Below are 22,173 nucleotides of genomic sequence, written 5' to 3' on the forward strand. Positions count from 1 at the left end.
TACAAATTAACTTATTAAATGACTCCAGAGACTGAAATTGCAGTAGTACGGTCTCAAACATGTAATGCAGTTTGTGTGGCATTTAAAGAAATAAGTTACATTGTAATCTAGGTTGAAAAAAAAAGACTTGAGTCCAACCTTTAAAACACATATTTGTATGATGTTGATCCAAAATAAGGCAAAACACCCACATTTTAAGCAATAGCCAATTTTGCCACAAAAAAAAGGGGGAGGAGGGGGGGGGGGAATGCTGATTGACTCCATAGTAGTAATTAGAGTTCTCTGTGCATCAACAACCTGTTCATATACATGTTAATTATATCCTTGAATATTCTAGTTTAAAAAAAAAAAATATATATATATATATATATTTTTTTTTTTTAAAATCATCCAAGCCTTTTTTGAAAATAATATCTCTCTTTGATTAGAAAATTCCACATCTGTCAGTTTGGGCTAAACTCAGGAGGGAGCGATTGTTCAGAGCACCTGCCTTGCAAAGACTTCTCATTGAGCTGCACTGGGAAGTCTGTGATTGGACAGACACAGAATGTCTGGGCAGTAGAAGAAGTGGAAGGCTTGCAAAGGCTTCAGACAACAGATCTGCAACTTTTGAAAAAGTTTTTTATATATAAGTTATATATAAGCGCTGTAAAAAAAATGCATAAGTAAATGCATTCACGTTTTCTATGTGGGTACATCTAATAAACGGTATTTTTTTTATTTTATTTTTTTGGTATTTGGGCAGTGGAATGTCCCTTTAAAGACTTTGAGGGTTAATCACAAAATTGGTAATTTAATTGAATCCACCACAGAATTGCAAACTATAGGACAAAATAGCTGAGCTTGACACATGGCTGACTTGGACTATTTTGGCCTAAAACCTGCCATTACCAGGTTAATTCCCACTTTAATGAATAAGCCTGTTTTCTGCTGGTCACTGTTAATCTAGGCTTAACATTTGCAACAAACCAGAGTGAGAACTAACTGTCAATATGAGTAAGTTTCACCCAGAACTGGAAGAAGGTTTGGAATAAAACTTCCCACTACTCAAAAACTTGTTGGTTTGGTTGTATTTTTTTATATATTCCTGAGAGTTGCAGTGTGTCCTTGGCTACTCCTGTAAGGGGTTTATTGAGTATTTATTTCACTGAATATATGGGCTGAGTCCCCAAGCCAGTGGTGCCCAACAGACGCCTGGCATAGACAACTACAAGAGCCGAGCTTTAAATTCATGCGATGGGCCAGGTGAGTCACGGTTTGTTCTCATATCAATTCCCAGTAGATCTATACTGTTATTTAAACATCAGACCACAACCTGTTGCAAATTCAGTATCATTCACAAGACTTTATTGCAGAACAAATGCTAGATCACATTAAACTCTGCTTTCCTGTTATAGAATCTTAGCGAGTGGAAGAGGCCCCCATTTTTTAAGTTATAGCCTGGAAAACAGTCCCCGTTATCCACTAGAGTGCAGACGGCTTGTCTGGAAAATCCCAAGCACCACCAAACTTAAAATGCCTGGGCAGACTATTTTGCCACCTTGTTTTCAAATGCATGTCTCTAAAAAGGGGATACAATTATATTGTAGAATTTAGAAAAATGACATTAATACATGATTTGCCATGCATTTTATTTTACACTTTTATCTCAATTCTGGTGTATTTTTTGCAAGTAAAATATTAACCAAACACTGTGTATTTTGAGTAAAATCTGCCTGCATTGTATATGTGAATTTGATGCTAAATAGTTGCTACAAGGGAATATGTTTTGGCTTAAAAGTTTAATTTCAGGGGCACTTGGTTTACGTAAACCTGATAGTAGTGGCGGTCAGCTGTAAAAGGTTGAGGAGTCCTAAAGTAGGATACACAGCCCCATGTAAATAAATAATATGTAGTGTCCCTGAGGCTTACTGTATTTCTAAGTTGACCAAACTGTCCCAAACCAAAAACCAGCTACATTAGAACCACTGCTATCGGACGGCGTAGAGATGAATGTCATTCAGTGCTTGCTGATCCAATTCTTCTCCTAAATAGACGTTTGTGTGCAAATCAATTTCTTCCACCCAATGACCTAAATCAATATTCATCTGGAAATGAAACACAGTAAAGACAGTGTGAATATAATAGGTAGTAAGCAAATTGTTCTTTATACTTCACTATTATTGTTCAGTTGTACTAGTCTTTTTTTTTTTACTCACCTTTTTCCAGGTCCCGCCCACACTCCGCCCCCTTGGCTGAGATCATCAACACTGATGATCTCAGCCAATCCATTTCTTTCCCACAGGAAATCATTTGGGAGGGTATCGCACCAATAAGCATCTCCTCATAGAGACGAACTGAATCAATGCAGAGCGTGGAGACGCTGAACGTCAATGCTGCCCGTTGTCTAGCACTGACTCAGGAAGCACCTCTGATGTGGAATTATTAAAAATCTTTATTGTACTTGTATTGAATTATTGTACTAACTCCATTTTAACTTTATACTGTGACTTCGTCCTCCATTTTGTCCTCCTAACCTGACTTCTTCAATCCTCCATTTTGTCCTCATGACTTAACTTGTTCATTTTAAAACTACATTACGTGACTGAACTTCTCAACCCAATTAATACAGTAGACAAAGACCGTGTTTCCTTCAAGGACAAGTACCAGGAGGTGCTGGCTACTCCTTAAGACTTGCTGGCTACTCCTTAGAGCTTGTAAGATAGTACAGTTTGAAGGCCACAGAACACAGTAGTAATGAAATGTTCTATTCATAAGAGACCTTGCACCTGGACATAAAGCCTGATATCATTGACCGTGTAAAATGACGCTTAGGACCCCCTTGTCCCCCACCCGTGTCCAGAATAATCCCACCTCTGATGGGTGGGCACGGGACTAACCTCTTAATTTTACGAACCAATAGGTAAGACACTAACCCCGTCACTTAACAATTAATCCAATTGATGATGTTTATTTGCTGATATTCTAATAATCAATGATGACGCAAAATGCCTCTTAAAAGGGCCTGCGCGCCCGCTTTTTCTTCACTTGCCAATAAACTTTCTCGAAGTTATTTTAACCTGAACCTCGTGTGTCAGACTTAATTACTTCAGCGTATATACGCAATTTAATTTTATTGATTTGGACAGGAACAGATAGACTTTGAACATTTTGGTTTACTTTCAAAAAGTACCATAACAACTTGGCGCCCAACGTGGGGCATCGGGCTATGTCCGGCCGGTGAGCCGTCCTAAGGAAGACAAGGGTGGACGGAGGAATCCAGGGGGAAGGAAGGGAGATTGATCACCTCCAGATACACGGTAGAGACTTCTGCAGAGCCACCGGTACGTTCCGGCCCCTTTGATTGACCCGTCCACGTGTCTGTGACTGCTTCCCGGGAGGACATCAAAGACAGGTAATATCTTGCCCGGTGTCTCGTTACTCACTTGTTTACCTGCATTTTAGTCTATCTGTTGCCTGGGTGTGTTTGAATTGTGTTTGAATTGTTTGCCTGTTTCCCCATTTTGAGATAAAGGGGGGGTGGACCTGCAGGGGATTTGCCTGGGGTTCTGTCTTGCTTGTTTTCCCCTTTTTGGGATAAAGGGGGGTGGACCTGAGGGGACTTGCCTGGGTCTTCTGTGTGTCTGTCTATCTGTTTGTATTTTACCCCTTTTGGGATAAAGGGGGGTTGACCCGTGGATGTGTTCCTGGGGGGTCTTCTGTTGCCTGTTTTACCTCTTTTAGGAACCACGGTGCTGTGGTTGTAAGGAAAAAGAGGGGTTGACCCGTGGATGTGTTCCTGGGGGGTCTTCTTTGCCTGTTTACTTCTTTTAGGAGCCTCGTGGCTGTGGCTGTAAGGAAAAAGAAGTTTGTGGAACTGTGGGATCTGTGTAGAATCATAGTTTCCTGTGATCCAAGTTTGTGTCACTTTGATAGCCTAGCTAGCTTCACTGTGCGCGTTCGGACTATCCAGCTCTAGTTGAGTTGGGGACGTCCTGACCCGGACCATCCAGCTCTAGTTGAGTTGGGGACGTCCTGACCCGGACCCTTCGGCTCTAGTTGAGCTGAAGGTCCACTGATTATTTAATCGTGGTAGGAGACTTAGCCTTGTGGCAGGGGACTTTGTTTCCTGGGGGAATTCAGGCAGGTATTGCTTGTTTTTCGCATCACGTGGTAGTGAGACTTATAAGTGGGTTTTATAGGGGCACTACGGGAGTGAGGATAGACGTGGCCACATTCTTGTGGACTGCAGAGTAGAGGGAGGCTGGAAAGGATTTCGGACCGGTGTTAGCTGTTATCCTTGGCCGCTGGTAGTGAGACTTATGAAAGTCGTTCTCCGAGCGGGGACACTACGAGGTTGAGAAAGGTGACTTTGGAGTAAGCACATGTAGAAGGAAAGGGATTATTGTTGATTTTATTTGAACTGTAATGCATGCACTGTATTTCAATTGTATTGTTGTCTTGTCTGTTTTATTAGGAGTCTCATGAACTCCTGTGTCTGTCTCTAAGGATTTTTCCTTGCCTTTCATCTTTTCTAAACTTCCTATATTATTATACTATCCACTCCCATTTCTCTTGAAAGAGAAGTGATTGGTCACACACTTCTCACCTCGCTCCAATCCGTGTCTACCACCCCGGGTAGGCGGATTCAGTGACTAGTCTACGTTTTGGGAAGACGCACCTGAGAAAGTCCCACGATTCTCGGGTGGCAGTCGAGCATTGTAGACGTTCTTGTTCAGTTTTCCTTCTCTCTCCCTATATCTAGGACGCTGGTATAGGGGTAAAGGGATTATGGGACAGGATTTAAGCAAGCCCAGTAAGGGCTGGTTAGCATGTGATTTAGTCGAAGACAGAGAGGGTGAGGAAATGGTTAAAGGTGTTGAAAAGATTGCAAAAGTATGTAGAATTGCTGTACCGACATGTGGAAGATTGCAACCAGAAAGTTGGCGTAGGTTACTGACAGAAAAGAAAGGCAAACTTACAGATAATGGTTTATTAAAGACTGCTGAAGCATGGTATAGAGTAGCGAAGGCTATTCAGCTAGAAGGTTGGGTTGAGGAAGAGATAAATCACAAAGGTGTGAAATTGTTTGTGTATCATAATAATTGTGTTGCTGGGGTCTATCCTCAGCCAGCGCCCAAAACCGGCGCCCAGGGAATGTCTATCCCCAAGGTTCAGTCAGCAATTAGTGATAGCCAGCTGACTATGTTCCCCACTCCCAATACCCATCCCATCACCTCCCCTGTCTGCCCGGTCCTGAATTCTGATGGATCTTTCTTTTCCCCTGCCCCATCTTTAACATTCCCATCATCCTCATCCATCCCTACGCTACCTGCTATACTTTCCCCTAACATTTCATCTGCCATTCCTGCCCTACACTCTCTCTCTGTTCATGACCCCCTCCTCTCTTCTTCCACCCAACTAACCACCTCCTCCGCCCTTGCCCCGGCTCCTCCCTCTACACCCACCCCTACCAATCCCTCTCCGTTCCCTCCCATCTCCACCCCAGCTCAATACCCCACCTCCTTCCCCTCCCCAGCCTGGCCCTACCCCTTCCCATATCCCATGGCCCTGCCCTATCCCGGATATCCACTCCCCACTCCCCAAGCCACGCCCCAGGTTCCGGTCATGCCCAGTCCGGCACAGTCTGCCCCGGATGTGCCCTCTTCCAACATGGCCGCCACTTCTTCCCTTAACCCTAATGTAGTACCTTCTCCGGCCACCAATATGGCGGCCCCCAGTTCGGCCCTGATGCCGGTAATTCCCGGTGACTACCTATCCCCAGGTTATGACTCGCTAGCCACCCCTGCATCTGGGGCTCGTTCCCAACCACCGATCCTTTCACCTCATTCAGGCCCTGCACCACGCAAAAGAGCCAATATCATAGAATTCGATGATGACGAGATGGACAGGGTGTCCCATGTCTCATCGGAGCTTGCCGCGGGAGCCCCAACTCATCGTTCTATCGATGACCCCTTTGGCCACAAGGGTCGGGGAGAACAGGCCCCTCCTAAATATGTTGCTTTCAATCCCACTCAAGCTAGTGCTCTAATGAAATCACTCCCTGACCCAGAAAAACAGCCTATGCCCTTCTACCGAGGGATAGTTCAAATTCAAAAGACTTATTCCGCAGCATGGCGTGATCTACTGAGCATTTGTGCTATAAAAGCAGGGGATGCATATTGGCCAAGCATGGCCCGACACCTCAGTACGGATCTGCTCGGCAGTGACGTTGATTACCCCTCCGGAGTAACTTTTTGCACCCAATTAAGAGAATGGGCTAAGGACAAACTTGCGGATCAGGCTGCTGGCCTTACTGATGTTATTCAAGATAAAGGAGAATCAGTGGAAAGGTTTCATGCAAGGCTGTATCAAATGTTCACAGATTTGGGGTTTGATCTTACTGACAAGATTCATTCACAAATGCTGTCAGGTGCGTTTGTCCAAGGTGTTAAAGACTCTATACGCAAGGGAATCATTGCTGCACGTCCTGAATACAAGGTTGTTCCCTTGGATACCCTGCTTTTAGTTGCTAGAGGTCTGGAATCTGTTCAGACCCCAAGAAGACCCAATCCAGCTCCACTCATGGTGGCCCGCGCTACCCCCATCACCTCTGGCACCAAGGGTGCCAAGCTAGAGGATGTAACTTGTTTTAATTGTGGGGCTCAGGGACACTACAGAAGTGATTGTCCGGAACCTAAAAAGGAACCTGGGGCACCCAGAAAGTTCTCTAAATCTGCCCCAGGCCCCAAGACCGAGAAAAAGATTCCAATTATTGAAGAACCAGATGATTAGGAAACTGGCAAGCCTGTGTCTGTAATCCCTGTAATGGCAGCGTCTACAGGGGATAAGGGAGGGCCACTTGCCACAGTGACTTTGCCCATTGAAGACCATCCTACTACATTTCTAGTTGACACAGGTGCAGCCCGTAGTGTTCTACGAGAACAAGACCTGCCAGACCCATCCTTCCTGTCCAGTATTGATGTCTCTTGTGTTGGAGTGGATGGCCAGCCAAGACGTAGCCCTTTAACAACTCCACTACGAGTTGGCTCTAGCCTGCTTGCTCGCTTTGTAGTATCCTCCACATGCCCCATTAACCTGTTAGGTGCTGATGTTCTCTCACGCCTGCAAGCATCCATCACCTTTACCCCGGATGGGCAGGTAGAAATGTTTACACCTCTGTCTGTATCAGACACTTCAGCCCTATGCTCTTTGCCTCTGATGCTGCATATAGAAAAGCCCCGTGAGGAGGCAGCAGAATTAAGGTCCAATTTCCCAGAGGAATTAAAAACACAGGTGCCCGCTAAGTTATGGTCCTCAGGCCCAGAGGACATAGGTCACCTAAATGTTCCCCCTGTGGTGGTAAAGCTTATTTCAGGAGCTAAGTTACCAAGAAAACCACAATATCCATTAAAACCAGCACAGTCTGCTGCAATTTCTGTCCACATCAAGGCACTCTTGGGGAAGGGTGCCCTTGTCAAATGTAAATCTGAATGCAACACCCCGTTATTTCCTGTGAAAAAGAAAACTCCAAAGGGTGAGCCAGAGAAGTACAGGATGGTTCAGGATCTCCGTGCTGTTAATGAAGCTACCGTCCTAGACACCCCTCTTGTACCAAATCCTCATACTCTGCTCTCCGGAGTCCCACCATCTGCAAAATTCTTCACAGTTATTGACCTGGCCAATGCCTTTTTCAGTGTCCCACTGGACCCATCCTGTCAATACCTGTTTGCTTTCACTCATGAAATGCAACAGTATACCTGGACTGTCATGCCCCAAGGGGCACAAAATTCTCCAAGTCAATTTGCTAAGGCCATGGGCACCATCCTTGACCCATGGCAAGCTGAGCACCCAGAAGTTGTCCTACTTCAGTATGTGGATGATCTACTGCTGTGTGGAGATGATATTCCCACTACTGAAAGGTGTTCAATCAGTCTTCTTTCCTATTTGGCAGAACAGGGATGCAAAGCTTCACTCATCAAGCTACAATTCTGTCAATCTTCAGTGATCTTCCTTGGACATTGCCTATCTCAAGGTACCAGACATCTTACTCGGGACCGGGTAAGAGCTGTTCTGGACATTCCACCTCCGAGGACTTCAAAGTCTCTTCATGCCTTCCTAGGCCTCATTTCCTACTGCAGAGCATGGATCCCAGAAGCCTCTCTGCTTATGCAACCTCTCTATGACGCTCTTAAGTCTGACCCGTTTTGTCTGACCAATGACGCCCTGGACAATTTCGATGCTTTAAAACGTGCCATTGCTTCAGCTCCTGCCTTGGGCCTACCTGACTACTCCAAACCTTTCAAATTATTCGTCTCTGAAAGACAAGGCCATGCTACAGGAGTCCTCACCCAAACTAATGACTCAAGAGGCCGCCAGAGGCCTATTGGATATTTCTCATGTCAACTGGACATTGTGGCCAGAGGGACTCCTTCCTGTCTCAGGGCTGTTTTTGCTGCGAGAGAACTCATAGAAAGAACCTCAGACCTGGTCCTTGGCCACCCTCTGGTTGTTTTGGCCCCTCATGACATTTCTGCCATCATCAACCAAGTCCAGCTCAAGCACGTGTCTCCAGCCAGACATCTGCGCTTACAGTGTCATCTTCTTTTGCCTGACAACATTTCCATACAAAGATGTCAAGTGCTTAATCCGTCCACTCTTCTTCCACTCCCTGAGGGGGGTATCTATTATGGATTTATCACGGATGAAACCTACATTCACCTGCTCTGTGGATGTATCAAGAAAGTCATGCATCCACATTTGACATTTTATGAAGGCGAAAAACCTCTCTGTGAAGGCCCAGATCACGCCTTCTGCACCATGTGGTACAAACCGAACATTACTCCTGAACCTTGCTATGAAGATGAGCTTTACCACCGGACCGATGTAAAGCTCACTGCACAAGACTTCTATTGTGACTCTGAAGGCAATAGCATGGTCTTGATCCAGCTACCTCAACAACTTAACTACCTTTACCGTCATTGGGATACTGCTATCCCACATATTCCTGTTACCAAGTTGAAGACAAGGTCATGGAATGATCTTGGGCCCATGGCAAAACTATGGGCCACCATGAACGAAGAACAGCTACAGGAAAATGGTATTGTCAAATACCCAACAACTGACCTTCTAGAAGCATGGCCACGCCATTTCCTGGAAAAGGAATTCCAAGATCTGGTCATAAAGAATGATTATGACCCAGAAACACCTCATGACTGTTTTGAACAGATGAAAATGGAAACAGTGCACTTACCAACTGTGCATGAGAACCCATTACCAGATCCGGATTTTACCCTGTTTGTGGACGGATCGAGATATGCCGATGAAGGAGGAACATATCACACAGGATATGCCGTAACCACAACAGATGAAGTCATTAAATCATCATCCTTACCGCCAGCAATGTCTGCGCAAGAAGCTGAATTACAGGCTCTGACTTCAGCATGCAAAATTTCCGAAGGAAAACGTGCCAACATCTATACAGATTCAAGATATGCTCTGGGTGTGGCACATGACTTCGGCCTAATTTGGAAGACTAGAGGATTTCTTACCACCGCCGGTACACCAGTCAAACACAGCACTGCAATCAAGGAGCTAATGGATGCCCTCCTACTCCCCAAAGAAGTGGCCGTTTTGAAAGTTAAGGCCCATGGGAAATTGGATACAGATGAAGCAAAGGGCAACCATTTGGCTGATCAAGCTGCTAAGTTAGCGGCCAGGGATCTGCAGGAAGTGGATGAAGAAGTGTCCGGACAAGAAGAAGAAGAAGAAGAAGAAGTCCCTATTTTTGCTTTGCAAACTCTTCCTACTGATTTGCGAATCTTACAAGAACAACAAGCTGCAGTCACTCCTGAGGAAATCCAGAAATGGAAAAAGAAAGGAGCTGTCCAAAAGGACGGAATATATTACAACAACTTCAAATTTTGTCTTCCCAGAAATTTATACCCAGCAGTGGTCCAATGGGCACATGGGCCTGCACACCTGTCAAAAGAACTGATGGCCGCCCTCATACAGAAGTATTATGAAGCACCCGGAATCACAACATTGATAAGCAACTTCTGCAAAGCCTGTGTTATTTGTGCAAAATGCAACCCGGGAAGACCAGTCAAGGTGCCTGCAAAGAACCTGGCAAAGCCCATGTACCCCTTCCAACGAATTCAAATTGACCACATCCAAATGCCCAAGAGTGGGCCCCATGAATATGCACTAGTAATAGTGGACATGTTCTCAGGCTGGCCAGAAGCCTACCCAGTGGCCAATATCACTGCAAAGACAACCGCAAAGCGCCTAATTACAGATATTGTATGCAGATTCGGACTCCCAGAAGTCATTGAGAGTGATCAAGGCCCAGCCTTTACAGCAACTGTGACTAAAGAAATTTGGACTGCTCTAGGGGTGACTCTAGCCTTCCATACCCCTTACCACCCACAAAGTAGTGGTAAAGTGGAGCGCATGAATGGCACTCTAAAAACCAGAATGTTAAAAATGTCACAAGAAACAAAGATGCCCTGGCCAGAAAGCCTACCAATAGCTCTATTCAGTGTTAGGCACACACCTAGAGGGAAGCATTCACTGTCCCCATATGAGGTTCTATTTGGGACAGCACCCAGACTAGGTTGTTATTATCCGCAGCAGTTGCAACTCCAATCAGATGTTTTAGTAGACTATGTAACTGAACTTGCAAATGTCCTAAACAAAATACATGCCCAAGTTTTCTCTTCAATTCCAGATCCCGAATTGGATACAGGTTCCCATAACCTACTCCCCGGAGATTGGGTCCTGGTTAAGAAGTTTGTGCGGAAAAATACCCTAGAACCGAGATTTGACGGTCCATTCCAAGTTCTCCTGATTACCGCAACCTCCGTCAAATTGGCCGGTAGGCCAAATTGGATCCACGCTTCCCACTGCAAGAAATCTCCTGCCCCAGAGGAGGCGAATATCGCACAAACATGTATCTCTGGTACATCTTCCCCTTAATTAGCCTTATGAAGGCCCAGCAAGTAGCCATTACCAAAGACATTAGTGGGTACACCTTCTGGTATAATTCATCATGCACCCAGGTGGCTACTTATACCTTTGACTACTGTGATATTGTAGAATGCCCATTTCCCACACCACAAATCCAGAGCATCTATAGAGATATCCCTCATTCGAAAGACCCATATGTTTGTGTAGTTGACAAGCAATGGGGGCACAATTGTGACCATTGGGGGGCGGCGGGGTGGAATGCCGGGCCTGCCTGGGGTTACAAACCAAAAAGTGCCATAGCTAAAGTAGATGATCGTGGTAGATCGCTTCTCCAGAGAATGACTTTGAGAAAGCCTGGGGGGAGCACACCAATGAAATTAATCCTTAACATTGAGCACCCAAGCCCAACAGATGCAGACCAGTATGTGATGGGAATGTACTGGAAAAGGGGTTCCTACCAGAAATTAGGGCATTTCTACCTCAAAGATATGTGCAACTCTTCTGAGTGGCAAGGGGCCACCCATATGGTCCCTAACCCATTAAAACCCCATATCCAGACCTTTCAGGACATGATGGCCATTGCTAACCCCACTTTTGAAGATACCATGGCCGCTGAAACAGGTTTTAATGATGTAAATTTATGGTTAGAATGGATGAAATATAATGCTAATAAGCATAATAGAACCGCATGTTATGTGTGTGGAGGTGCCCGGCCTCACCTGGGTACCGTACCTTTAATCCTACCCGTAGATATAGAAGAATGTGTTTTAAGCCTTTTTGCCTATCACTATAATTTTAACAGGTCCATATGTATTGCATGGACAAAGGAGTATCCTCTTCTAGCCAAAGACGTCAAACCCCCTGATGGTATTACCGTATATAAAGGTAATTACACTTGCTATGCCATGTACGATGGTATTGGTAAATTTGTAGGTAACTTTTCCAAAGGCTATTGTGCTACATACAGAACTGTCCCTGTACGTTTGCTGCAACATCACACTAGGTCACTAGGGGACATTTATTGGTTGTGTGGGGATTTACAGCTAAGATCCAGAATGGACACAGAATGGTGGGGAGAGTGTACTTTGACTAAGGCCATTATGCCTATACATATTATTTCTGACACACACCTCAACACCCATGAGTTCAGCCACACTAAGGTTAAACGTGACGCCCCAGTGAAAGGAAGTTTTGATCCTCATGTATATATTGATGCCATTGGAGTGCCCAGGGGGGTGCCCAATGAGTTTAAAGCTAGGGATGAAGTTGCTGCAGGATTTGAATCAATTTTTACCATAGTTACCGCAAACAAGAATCTAAATTGGATAAATTACATTTATTATAATCAACAGCGTTTTGTCAATTACACCAGAGACGCCCTCCAGGGGTTGGCCGAACAGTTGCAGGCCACATCCCAAATGACTTTCCAGAATAGAATGGCCCTAGATATGATCTTAGCCGAAAAAGGAGGGGTTTGTAAGATTTTGCCCGACACTATGACATGTTGTACCTACATCCCAGAAAACACAGGCCCTAATGGTAAAGTCACACTAGCTATAGAAAAATTAAATGACCTGTCTGAAGAGTTAAAAAGGAATTCGGGGATAAAAGATCCCTGGGAAAGATGGTTTGGTTGGATGACAGGATGGCAAAAGGCTTTAATACAGATTGGTATGGCTATACTAATTTTTATTTTTATTTTTGCTCTTCTCTTTTGTTGTGTCCTCCCATGTCTGAGAAAATCCCTCATGAAGACTGTTGACCAAGCAGCACCCACTTTGACCCATCTCGAAGTTGATGACCAAGAATTCCAAGACATCAACTCACCCTGTCTGCCGCTACAAACATTCCCTTTTGTTGATAAAGTGCAGGAATTCTAGGAAGGGACTAGCTCAGGGACAGCATCTGTCAGTGAATGGTAAAGGCCCCATGTGGAGAAGTGGTGGGTTAGCTGCCATGGGATACCCTTGGGTGTGAAGCGTTCGAGAGCCATACTGACGGATGGTTAGCCTATTAGGGTCAGATCTAGGGACAGCCTTGCACTTTGCATTAACACCTAGCTAGCGGCCACGGGGTTTCTGTGCCTTTGGGTTAACACGTCTTCTGATACTAATATAATAAAGTTTTATCTCTTAGAATCTAACATTTCATAGGGGGGACTGATGTGGAATTATTAAAAATCTTTATTGTACTTGTATTGAATTATTGTACTAACTCCATTTTAACTTTATACTGTGACTTCGTCCTCCATTTTGTCCTCCTAACCTGACTTCTTCAATCCTCCATTTTGTCCTCATGACTTAACTTGTTCATTTTAAAACTACATTACGTGACTGAACTTCTCAACCCAATTAATACAGTAGACAAAGACCGTGTTTCCTTCAAGGACAAGTACCAGGAGGTGCTGGCTACTCCTTAAGACTTGCTGGCTACTCCTTAGAGCTTGTAAGATAGTACAGTTTGAAGGCCACAGAACACAGTAGTAATGAAATGTTCTATTCATAAGAGACCTTGCACCTGGACATAAAGCCTGATATCATTGACCGTGTAAAATGACGCTTAGGACCCCCTTGTCCCCCACCCGTGTCCAGAATAATCCCACCTCTGATGGGTGGGCACGGGACTAACCTCTTAATTTTACGAACCAATAGGTAAGACACTAACCCCGTCACTTAACAATTAATCCAATTGATGATGTTTATTTGCTGATATTCTAATAATCAATGATGATGCAAAATGCCTCTTAAAAGGGCCTGCGCGCCCGCTTTTTCTTCACTTGCCAATAAACTTTCTCGAAGTTATTTTAACCTGAACCTCGTGTGTCAGACTTAATTACTTCAGCGTATATACGCAATTTAATTTTATTGATTTGGACAGGAACAGATAGACTTTGAACATTTTGGTTTACTTTCAAAAAGTACCATAACACCTCTAGCGGCCATCTGAGTGGCTGTCAGTAGAGGTGTTACTAGGCAGTAATGTGAACACTGCCTTTTCTCTGAAAATGCAGTGTTTACATTCAAATGTCTGCAGGGACATACTATACACACCAGAACAACTACTTACAGCTGTAGTTGCTCTGCTGACTATAATGTCCCTTTAATTTAAAATGTAAATCTCCCACAAATTACAGATTATCAATCAAATATCACAAGACAGGGACAGTGGAGCTTCCTAAACCAGTAAGAATCAAAGAAGCTTACATGCTTACATATTAAAAATGAAGTACAGCACAGAAGAATTGTCAATTGTATTACGCAAACAAAAAATAAAATGACATCTGTTTACAGGCCAAATTATACCAACCAAACATTACACACCTGTAACTTTCCCAGAGATTCCTTCAAGCTTGGTACAGTCACTAAAAGGGTTCCTCTCTTCCTTAAGTTCTCATTCAGAAAAGCCCATGCTCTTAAAAAAAAAAAAAAAAAAAAAGATATTAATAAATTAGAAATATCAAAATATAAATTTTAAAGGAAAATGTCCTGCATTTTACTATTAGAGTGAATTGGGTCATAAAAAAAGAAAAGAGCCGAGTGCAGGTGTAAAGAAAAACCATAGAAATACATTTTGAAAGTTAACGTGCACAAAGTGGTCCTCGTCATGTTTTATAAGCCAGTCTACTATTTCTGTGCCGCAAATCACTGGCTACTGAGCCACCTGCAATAACATCTGTTTAAACCAGGAAGTGGGTGAGATACATCAGTCATTCCCAGATCTCCCATTTTCTTTCTACTGGAGAATCTTTGAGCGTACACATGTGCAGTGTCTCAAAAAACACATGCCCAGTAATTTAAATACAAAAATGAATGAGGCCTGCGCGCACGCACACAATATAACGGTCGGCAGCTCTTCACAGCTCTGAATAATTATTTTTAACCAACTGAATGTACAGGTCCCTTTATTAGTATGGTTCACGTACATGCAGCTACAGGTTCACGAGAAATCGAACACTGCATTCTAAAAGATAATCTCTATTTACAGTAGCTCACATGTTCCCAACAGATATAAACACGGATTACTTATACAGATATACATCCATCAGTGCAAACACGTAAGTATTTTATGTACGAATAGTTAATTGAGGGGAAATGATGCACTAATTGCAAAATTTAGACACAATGAAAACAAGTAGGTACATTATTTTTGACTAGGATATCCTGTCAATACACTACAAATGACTGTTTATTGGCCATGCTTGTAATCATATAATAAACACTGATTAATGTGCAATAATACCTCCCTCTGTACTACGGGGTTTCAGGAACTGTAACGTGGAAAAATAAATAAATAATTGAATAAATAAAATAGATCATCTCAAAATTATTGAACCGTAACATGCTCCTGAGCTAAGTTTGTAGGGGACAAATCTTCATTAACATATAATAGATTTACAAATAGTGAAAATTACTTCAATTGGTTTTCTTTCTCGAGAAAATATTCAAACACATTATTTAAGACAACCACATCTGCATCTTGAAGAAGGGACTTCTGACTGCATATGTCCGACTGGTATACCTGTGGGGGGGACATAGAAGAGAAAACCGATTATTATTAATATTATTTATAAATTGCCAAGAAATTCAGCGGCACTGTACAATGGTGGCAGTATAGAACTGAAAGTGTGAGAGAATGGTGCAGGTTTTTTTAAACCAATTACAGAGAATGTTTATGATAATATTTAAATTTTTCCTGTATTTCTCAACAATACATTATCAACCTTCACTCTATTAAGTTAATTTAGTTACCAAGAAGCCCGACAAGCGTATCTATATCAATGATTGTTTATGTTGAACTATTACCTTGATTCTGTCCGAAAACTGATATTTCTGTATTGTTTTCTCTTGCAGATCACAAAATTCAGCATTAATTTCCACTCCATATAAATGATTGGCTGAGCTATACACATAACCCTAAAAATACAACAAACAAAACACAACAATGTACCTCAACTGCAACAAAACCACAACGGAGATAGGAGTCCATGCTTTTGTCATATCTGTAAAAAATGGCACGCAGAGATGGGGTATGTATTGGATATGATGAGTAATATGTGGTCATTTTGTATTGTGTGTAGTAGATCGAATGGCACAAAAATGGCTTTGGTTTGACAGGAACAGAACTCGAAAAGGTATAACAGGTTTGGAAAATAACCCTGAAAAATGCTTCAGATGGCGATGGTATTTTTATTAGTCAAGGAAATGTGGGATTTTCTAGTTAAAAGGACACTCTAACCACCAAAATAACTTTAGCATGTTGAAGTGTTTTTTGTGTTTAGATTATGCCACTTGCAGTCTCACCATTTAATTCTCTATTTATGCGTCCCTAGCCACAACATAATGGCTGTGACTCACACAGCCTTTCTACACACTTCCAGAAAAAAAGATCTAATTGTTAAACTTCCCGTACTGCACAGTGTGATTCATTTGGAATGTCTTATTTCCTTCTCTGTTAATAGCCTGCAACAGTCTCCTATGTGAGATTAAAATTCAATTAGCAGAGCTGGAGCTAAGAACGTCTGAAATGAACACTCTTTGCTGTAAGATCAGACTGGGAAAAAAAAAAAACAACAGCTTTTTTTTCCCCTGTGAAGGCTGTGTGGGTCAGTGGAGGTGTGACTCTGGCTGAATGAATGCACAAATTCAACTTTTAAATGGCAGAGAATTGAGCATCGACCGTGCGGGGCATGATCTCTAAATCGCTTCATTAAGCTAGAGTTGTTTTGGCGCTTACAGTATCTTTTTAACTAGTTCACAGAGTAGGTTTCTCCCTAAATACTGCATGAGATCTAATGTTCAATGCCTAGTACCATGTGGATATGCTGAATAGTTTAAAGGGTGCCTTATGTAAGGATTTCCCATATTTACCAGCTGGTGGCATGAGAAGGTAGCTGGCTCAATGTCTAAGTACAAGTGTATTATGGTTGAATACACAGTAGTAGAACAACAATAAGCTGAGATCAGTAGAGATGTTCGGTAGTCCCAATATCATCAGTGGGAACAAAGTATGAAATACGCGAGTTATAGCCTAGCCAGATGTACAGTGAAAGAACACAGCTATGAGATATATTTAACCCCTTAAGGACACACGACATGTGTGACATGTCATGATTCTCTTTTATTCCAGAAGTTTGGTTCTTAAGGGGTTAAAGAACCAGAAAGGTCTAAATTCTTCATAACATGCAAGGAACCGGGTCAATTTGTTCCTAAATCCTCACTGTAGAAATCAGAACCAAACCAAACTGTATTAGGAACATGTCATTGGCAAGGTAGGATGGGTGCAGGGAAAAAAAAAGAAATATAGAAGTCACAATTCTTTACCGCATACAGGACAGCACCAAGTCTTGAACCAACATCTATTAATGTCTTCCCAGTCAAGTCAGGTAACACATGTTGGAAAAGAAACTTGAGCTCCAGAAGAGAAAAAGAATGGGACAAAAAATCTATATATAAAAAAGAATGTTAGTGATGTAGTACTAATATGTTCAGCAAGATCAAAAAGGTATTTACGTTTTGTTTAAAGTATAGTCTAAAAAAATAGTATGTAGCCTAAAAACGAGTCATTTGAAAGTGAATCAAAAAAGGTAATGTGGCTGTTTATCTATAACAGTATAAACTATATTAATAATTAATGGTATAACGGACAGACTGGGTTAATGAAAAGGACTGGTTTAAGATGAATGGGCGTCTGTAATATACAGTAACTTACCAATGGCTGCAGTATGTGTAGAACCGCAAGATAAACAATAGTTACGACTCATCTTCCCCTCGTTGCACAAGGTATCAACAGTCTCATCGTCATAAAGGAAAGCATCGACGTGAAGAGTTGGCTGCTTGAGATTCTGAATCTGAAATGAAATACGGTGAAGTAAAGGGAATTGGGATGCGGTGCAAAGGATGGTCAGAGGCAGGCACGAAGTAGGGATGCATACTTACACAGACTAATATTAACCAACATTAAAGGGAAACTCAAAACACCATCTCTGCAAACGTACCTTTTCATTCCTTTGTCTGCTCTATTTTCATGTTAATCTGCAGCTCCCACTTGACCCTTCCTACTGACTTCATTCATGACACCCAGATATATCTCTGCTCCCTGGACCTCTCCCCTGCCGTCCTGCAACGTGTCACTGCTTGCCTTTCTTCCATCTCTGACTGGATGTCCTCACGCTTTCTGAAACTCAATCTCTCTAAAACTGAACTCATTGTCTTTCCTCCTCCTAATACTGATCCTCCTCTCTCGCTCTCCCTTCAAGTCAGTGATATCCACATAAGTCCATCCTTGCAAGCACGCTGTATTGGCGTCATACTTGACTCTGGCCTCACATCCAGTTTGTTGCCAAATCCTGTAGGTTCCAACTCAAAAAAGATGTGACCAAGTTGCTTGTCCATGCTCTAGTAATTTCCCGCATGGATTACTGTAACACTCTCCTGATTGGTCTCCCCAAAAGCCGTATTGCCCTGCTACAGTCTGTAATGAATGCTGCAGCTAGACTGATTTTCCTATCCAGTCGGTCCACTCACACATCACCCCTCTGCCAGTCCTTACATTGGCTCCCTGTATCCTATAGGAGTCAATTCAAAGTACTAACCCATACATTTGAAGCACTGAACAATTCTAGCCCCTCTTATATCTCCTCAATGATCCATAGGTATGCCCCTCCTCGTTCCCACCGCTCTACCCATGACCACCTCCTGACCGCTGCTCGCACCCGTACGGCCAACTCGCGCTTGCAGGACCTCTCGCGAGTGGCTCCTTTCCTATGGAATAGCCTGCCTACCGCCATCAGACTCTCCCCTAGTCTTCAATCATTTAAGAAGAGCCTTAAAACCCATCTCTTCAGGAAAGCTTATGACCTCCCAGAGTAACCTCTACCTTACATACCTGTCTCATGCTCTGTCCTATAGGGCAGTGCTTTACTCTCTCCTCCAGCTCTGCTTCACTCCCACCCTATTTGATTGCTATTTCCTGTCCTAACGTGTCTTATACCCCACCACCGATAGACTGTAAGCTCGTTTGAGCAGGGTCCTCTTCAACCTATTGTTCCTGTAAGTTTTCTTGTAATTGTTCTATTTATAGTTACATCCCCGCTCTCATAATATTGTAAAGCGCTATGGAATCTGTTGGCGCTATATAAATGGCAATAATAATAATAATAATAATAATATAGGGAAATGTGTAGGACAGTATTCTAGGACTATTCATGTTAGTGATAGTGGTTATAATGCTCAGTCCTGAATGTCCAATTAGAGGAACAATCCAAGCCCTCTAAAAGCTACAGCCTGTTATTGTGGTTATGGTGCCTGGGTTACACTGGTAGCGTCCTTTCATTGCAAGTAGTTAAACAAATTTGCGATGTGTTTGGCTAGGGTATGCCAGGCTCCAATAACCTCTTCCTCTGTACCGCAGAATGTCAGGGGAGCTAACAGGCGCCAGTGGAAGAGTTTACTGCCACCCATTGGACCTCAGGTAGATTGTCAAACCATTCACACTGGGAGGAGGCCAGAGTACTCCTGGCACGATAACCATTTCAGCAGGAGGGATCCTTTACGAATACTATGGGGAACTGAAGAAATAGAAGAATTGGACAATGATTCATATAAAAAAAATAAACATATAAAGAGGCAGTGTAAATAGACTGGTTTCTTAAAAACATGATTTCGAGGTTTAAAATAATATCTCACAGTTTGAATTGCTTGACTCTCTGAGCTAACCATCGCATCCACAGGTAAGCTGCTTCGTAAGTCCTCTGAAATACTTCTCAGTATTACATCATTGTTGCTAATGATGAAGTCTTCAAAGTCACCTACAAAATAAAAAAATTAAAAGTTCAGATATATTACACATGCCTATTACAAGCAAAATATAATACTAACGCTTGAACAGTACAGCCCGCTGTTTGTTATAATGTCAGGAGTACCCGGCCCGGTTCCCCAGTAAGAGGCAAACCATATATCAATTGTTTACCCTCGTACCTGGGGTGCTGCTAGGCTCTGAGGTTCCTTTTAGTGCTGGTGGCCCGCTTCCAATTTCTGCAGAGCTGCAGAAGCCAATCCAATCTAAAAGCAATCATGAAAATTTGTACAGAATTGACTAGAGTTTCAGGCCGGCTAATAACCCCCCAATCAGACTGCTGGAGGTGGAGTTACAACTCCGTCACCAAATAGGTTAAAATCCATTAGTGCAGTGTTTAACCCCTTAAGGACACATGACGTGTGTGACATGTCATTATTCCATTTTATTCCAGAAGTTTGGTCCTTAAGGGGTTAATCCTGAAGTACTGCATATACAGACTCCAATCACCATCACCACTTCAAATCACTGAAGAGGTCATGGTGCTTGGATTAACCCTTTAATAAAACAGTTTTAGCCTGGGATCATGGCACCTCTGAAGAATAAGATTTAGGCTTGGAGTTTATACCTTGCAAGAATAAAAGGGACACTCCAGCTTACTGTAGTGATTATGGTACTAAGAGGTCTAGATATTTTTCATACAACTGCAGATGACATAATAAGGAAGTTAAAAAGCTTAGCCCATGCTGTATAGTTGGACAAATAATATACGTTTTCTGCAATGAGAGGCTTTGAGCTTGTGGACCGATCGAATGCTTCTCATAGATAAGCATTGGGGACCTAATGTGCATGGAGCTGTGAGTGCTGCATACACTCAAGCTTCCTCGTAGAAAAACCTCCACTGGAGGTGGACTTAACCCTGCAATGAAAACATTTATTTCTAAAAATAAGAATACAGTGTTTTCCATTGCAGGGTTAAAAAGACAGGGCCACTGCACCCATACCACTACATTGAGATCAAGTGGTCTGAGTGATTGTAGTGTCCCTGTAGAGCAGACATTTTGCAGAGACCCCTAAAAATAACATGTCCACTTGGTGTGCAGTAGCCTGGGGGTAGAAGACTAAGGAAGCTTTCGATGGAGAGTCCTGCTATCCTTCCTTTGGTTCTTTCTTTAACTTCCCTCACTTCATTTGTCAGGAGCTAGCATTATTGTTGTACTCTCGCGCATGCACGAGAATACAACACAGTGGTCTAAGTGAGATCCTGCATGATCCTCCATATAAGTATGTGGGATGCACCGAAATTTCGGCTGAAAATGGGCCTATCCCATTTCGGCCGAAAACAGGTAAAATTTGCTAAATTTGTTTAAAAAAAAAAAAATTTATATATTTTTTCATTTGTAGTTCATAGTTTAACAGACATGCTTGCATTAACAATTCAGATGATTATATATCACAATGAAAGATACTAATGATTACATGGGGGGGGGGGGGGGGGGGGGGGGAGAGAAAAGAACACTATGGTACAGGGGGGGAAAGAACACTATGGGCCAGGGGAGGAGGGAAAGAACTGCTATACTTCTTTATCAAAAAGCAAGATGTTCTTGCCAGAGGGATATCACATGTATTTTAATTGCTTCAATGGAGACCAGAAGAATGTCTGGAAGAGTGTTCTCCTGTTCTCACCATTGAATTGTTGGCGTAGAGGGCACCAGCACAACCACTATGCGCAGAAATAACAGGCTAAGCGGGATCATAATTTTAACAACCCCCCTCCCCCCCCCAATATATTCTATTCTCTACATTCTCTGCCAGAACAACATATAGGTGGAATTTTGTGTAGTATAATCTTATTTAAGCATAACTAGCACACTTTAACTTTGCAATATTTTGACACATTTAGTGCTTGCCAAACATAATATAAATTATTTATTTCAAAGACATGTAAATGAACATGTAAATAGAATAAGATATATATATATATCAGGAAACCAATAAGCTGAAATTAATAGAGTGCTGAAAATGGATAAAAATAAAATAAATAAAAAAAATACATTAATAGAGTGCTTTAAATGCAAAAAAATAATAATTAAATTATCATACAGCAGGTCTTATTAGATCTCCCATCTGCACAAACATATAAAAAGAGACATGCTATTATAGCTTACTGCTTGCTCTCATCCAATGGATAATTTTAGGTAAAGCGTCCACAGACACGTTTCCCAAAAGTCCGAGGATAGCATTCTGGGCTTCAGTAAAGTCCATCCCATGTACCAAAAACGCTCAGCTCTCATCACAAACTCTCTGTGTGTACAGATGGAATTCTTTTTTTTTTTTTTTTTTTTTGGGTGTACAAAGATGGCGGCGCTACCATAGAGATCCGGGTGGATAGAACTAACCTAACGCACACTCTATGGTATGGCATACAGACAC

General features: G+C 42.5%; 1 protein-coding gene across 1 annotated transcript; it reads right to left on the reverse strand.

Annotated features, from left to right (window-relative positions):
- Positions 1 to 1,653: 1,653 nt before the first annotated feature.
- LOC134583465 (uncharacterized) lies at positions 1,654 to 22,068 on the reverse strand. Its single transcript, XM_063440394.1, has 8 exons — positions 21,909 to 22,068; positions 19,632 to 19,753; positions 17,656 to 17,794; positions 17,268 to 17,389; positions 15,750 to 15,860; positions 15,359 to 15,465; positions 14,268 to 14,358; positions 1,654 to 2,087 (listed from the first exon to the last, which is right to left on the reverse strand). Exons 1-8 carry the CDS (start codon positions 22,003 to 22,005, stop codon positions 1,971 to 1,973), a joined length of 906 nt encoding a protein of 301 aa, XP_063296464.1. The 5' UTR covers positions 22,006 to 22,068; the 3' UTR covers positions 1,654 to 1,970.
- Between the last annotated feature and the right edge of the window lie 105 nt (positions 22,069 to 22,173).

Source organism: Pelobates fuscus, chromosome 13 (assembly GCF_036172605.1).
Source record: "Pelobates fuscus isolate aPelFus1 chromosome 13, aPelFus1.pri, whole genome shotgun sequence".
Lineage (NCBI taxonomy): Eukaryota > Metazoa > Chordata > Amphibia > Anura > Pelobatidae > Pelobates > Pelobates fuscus.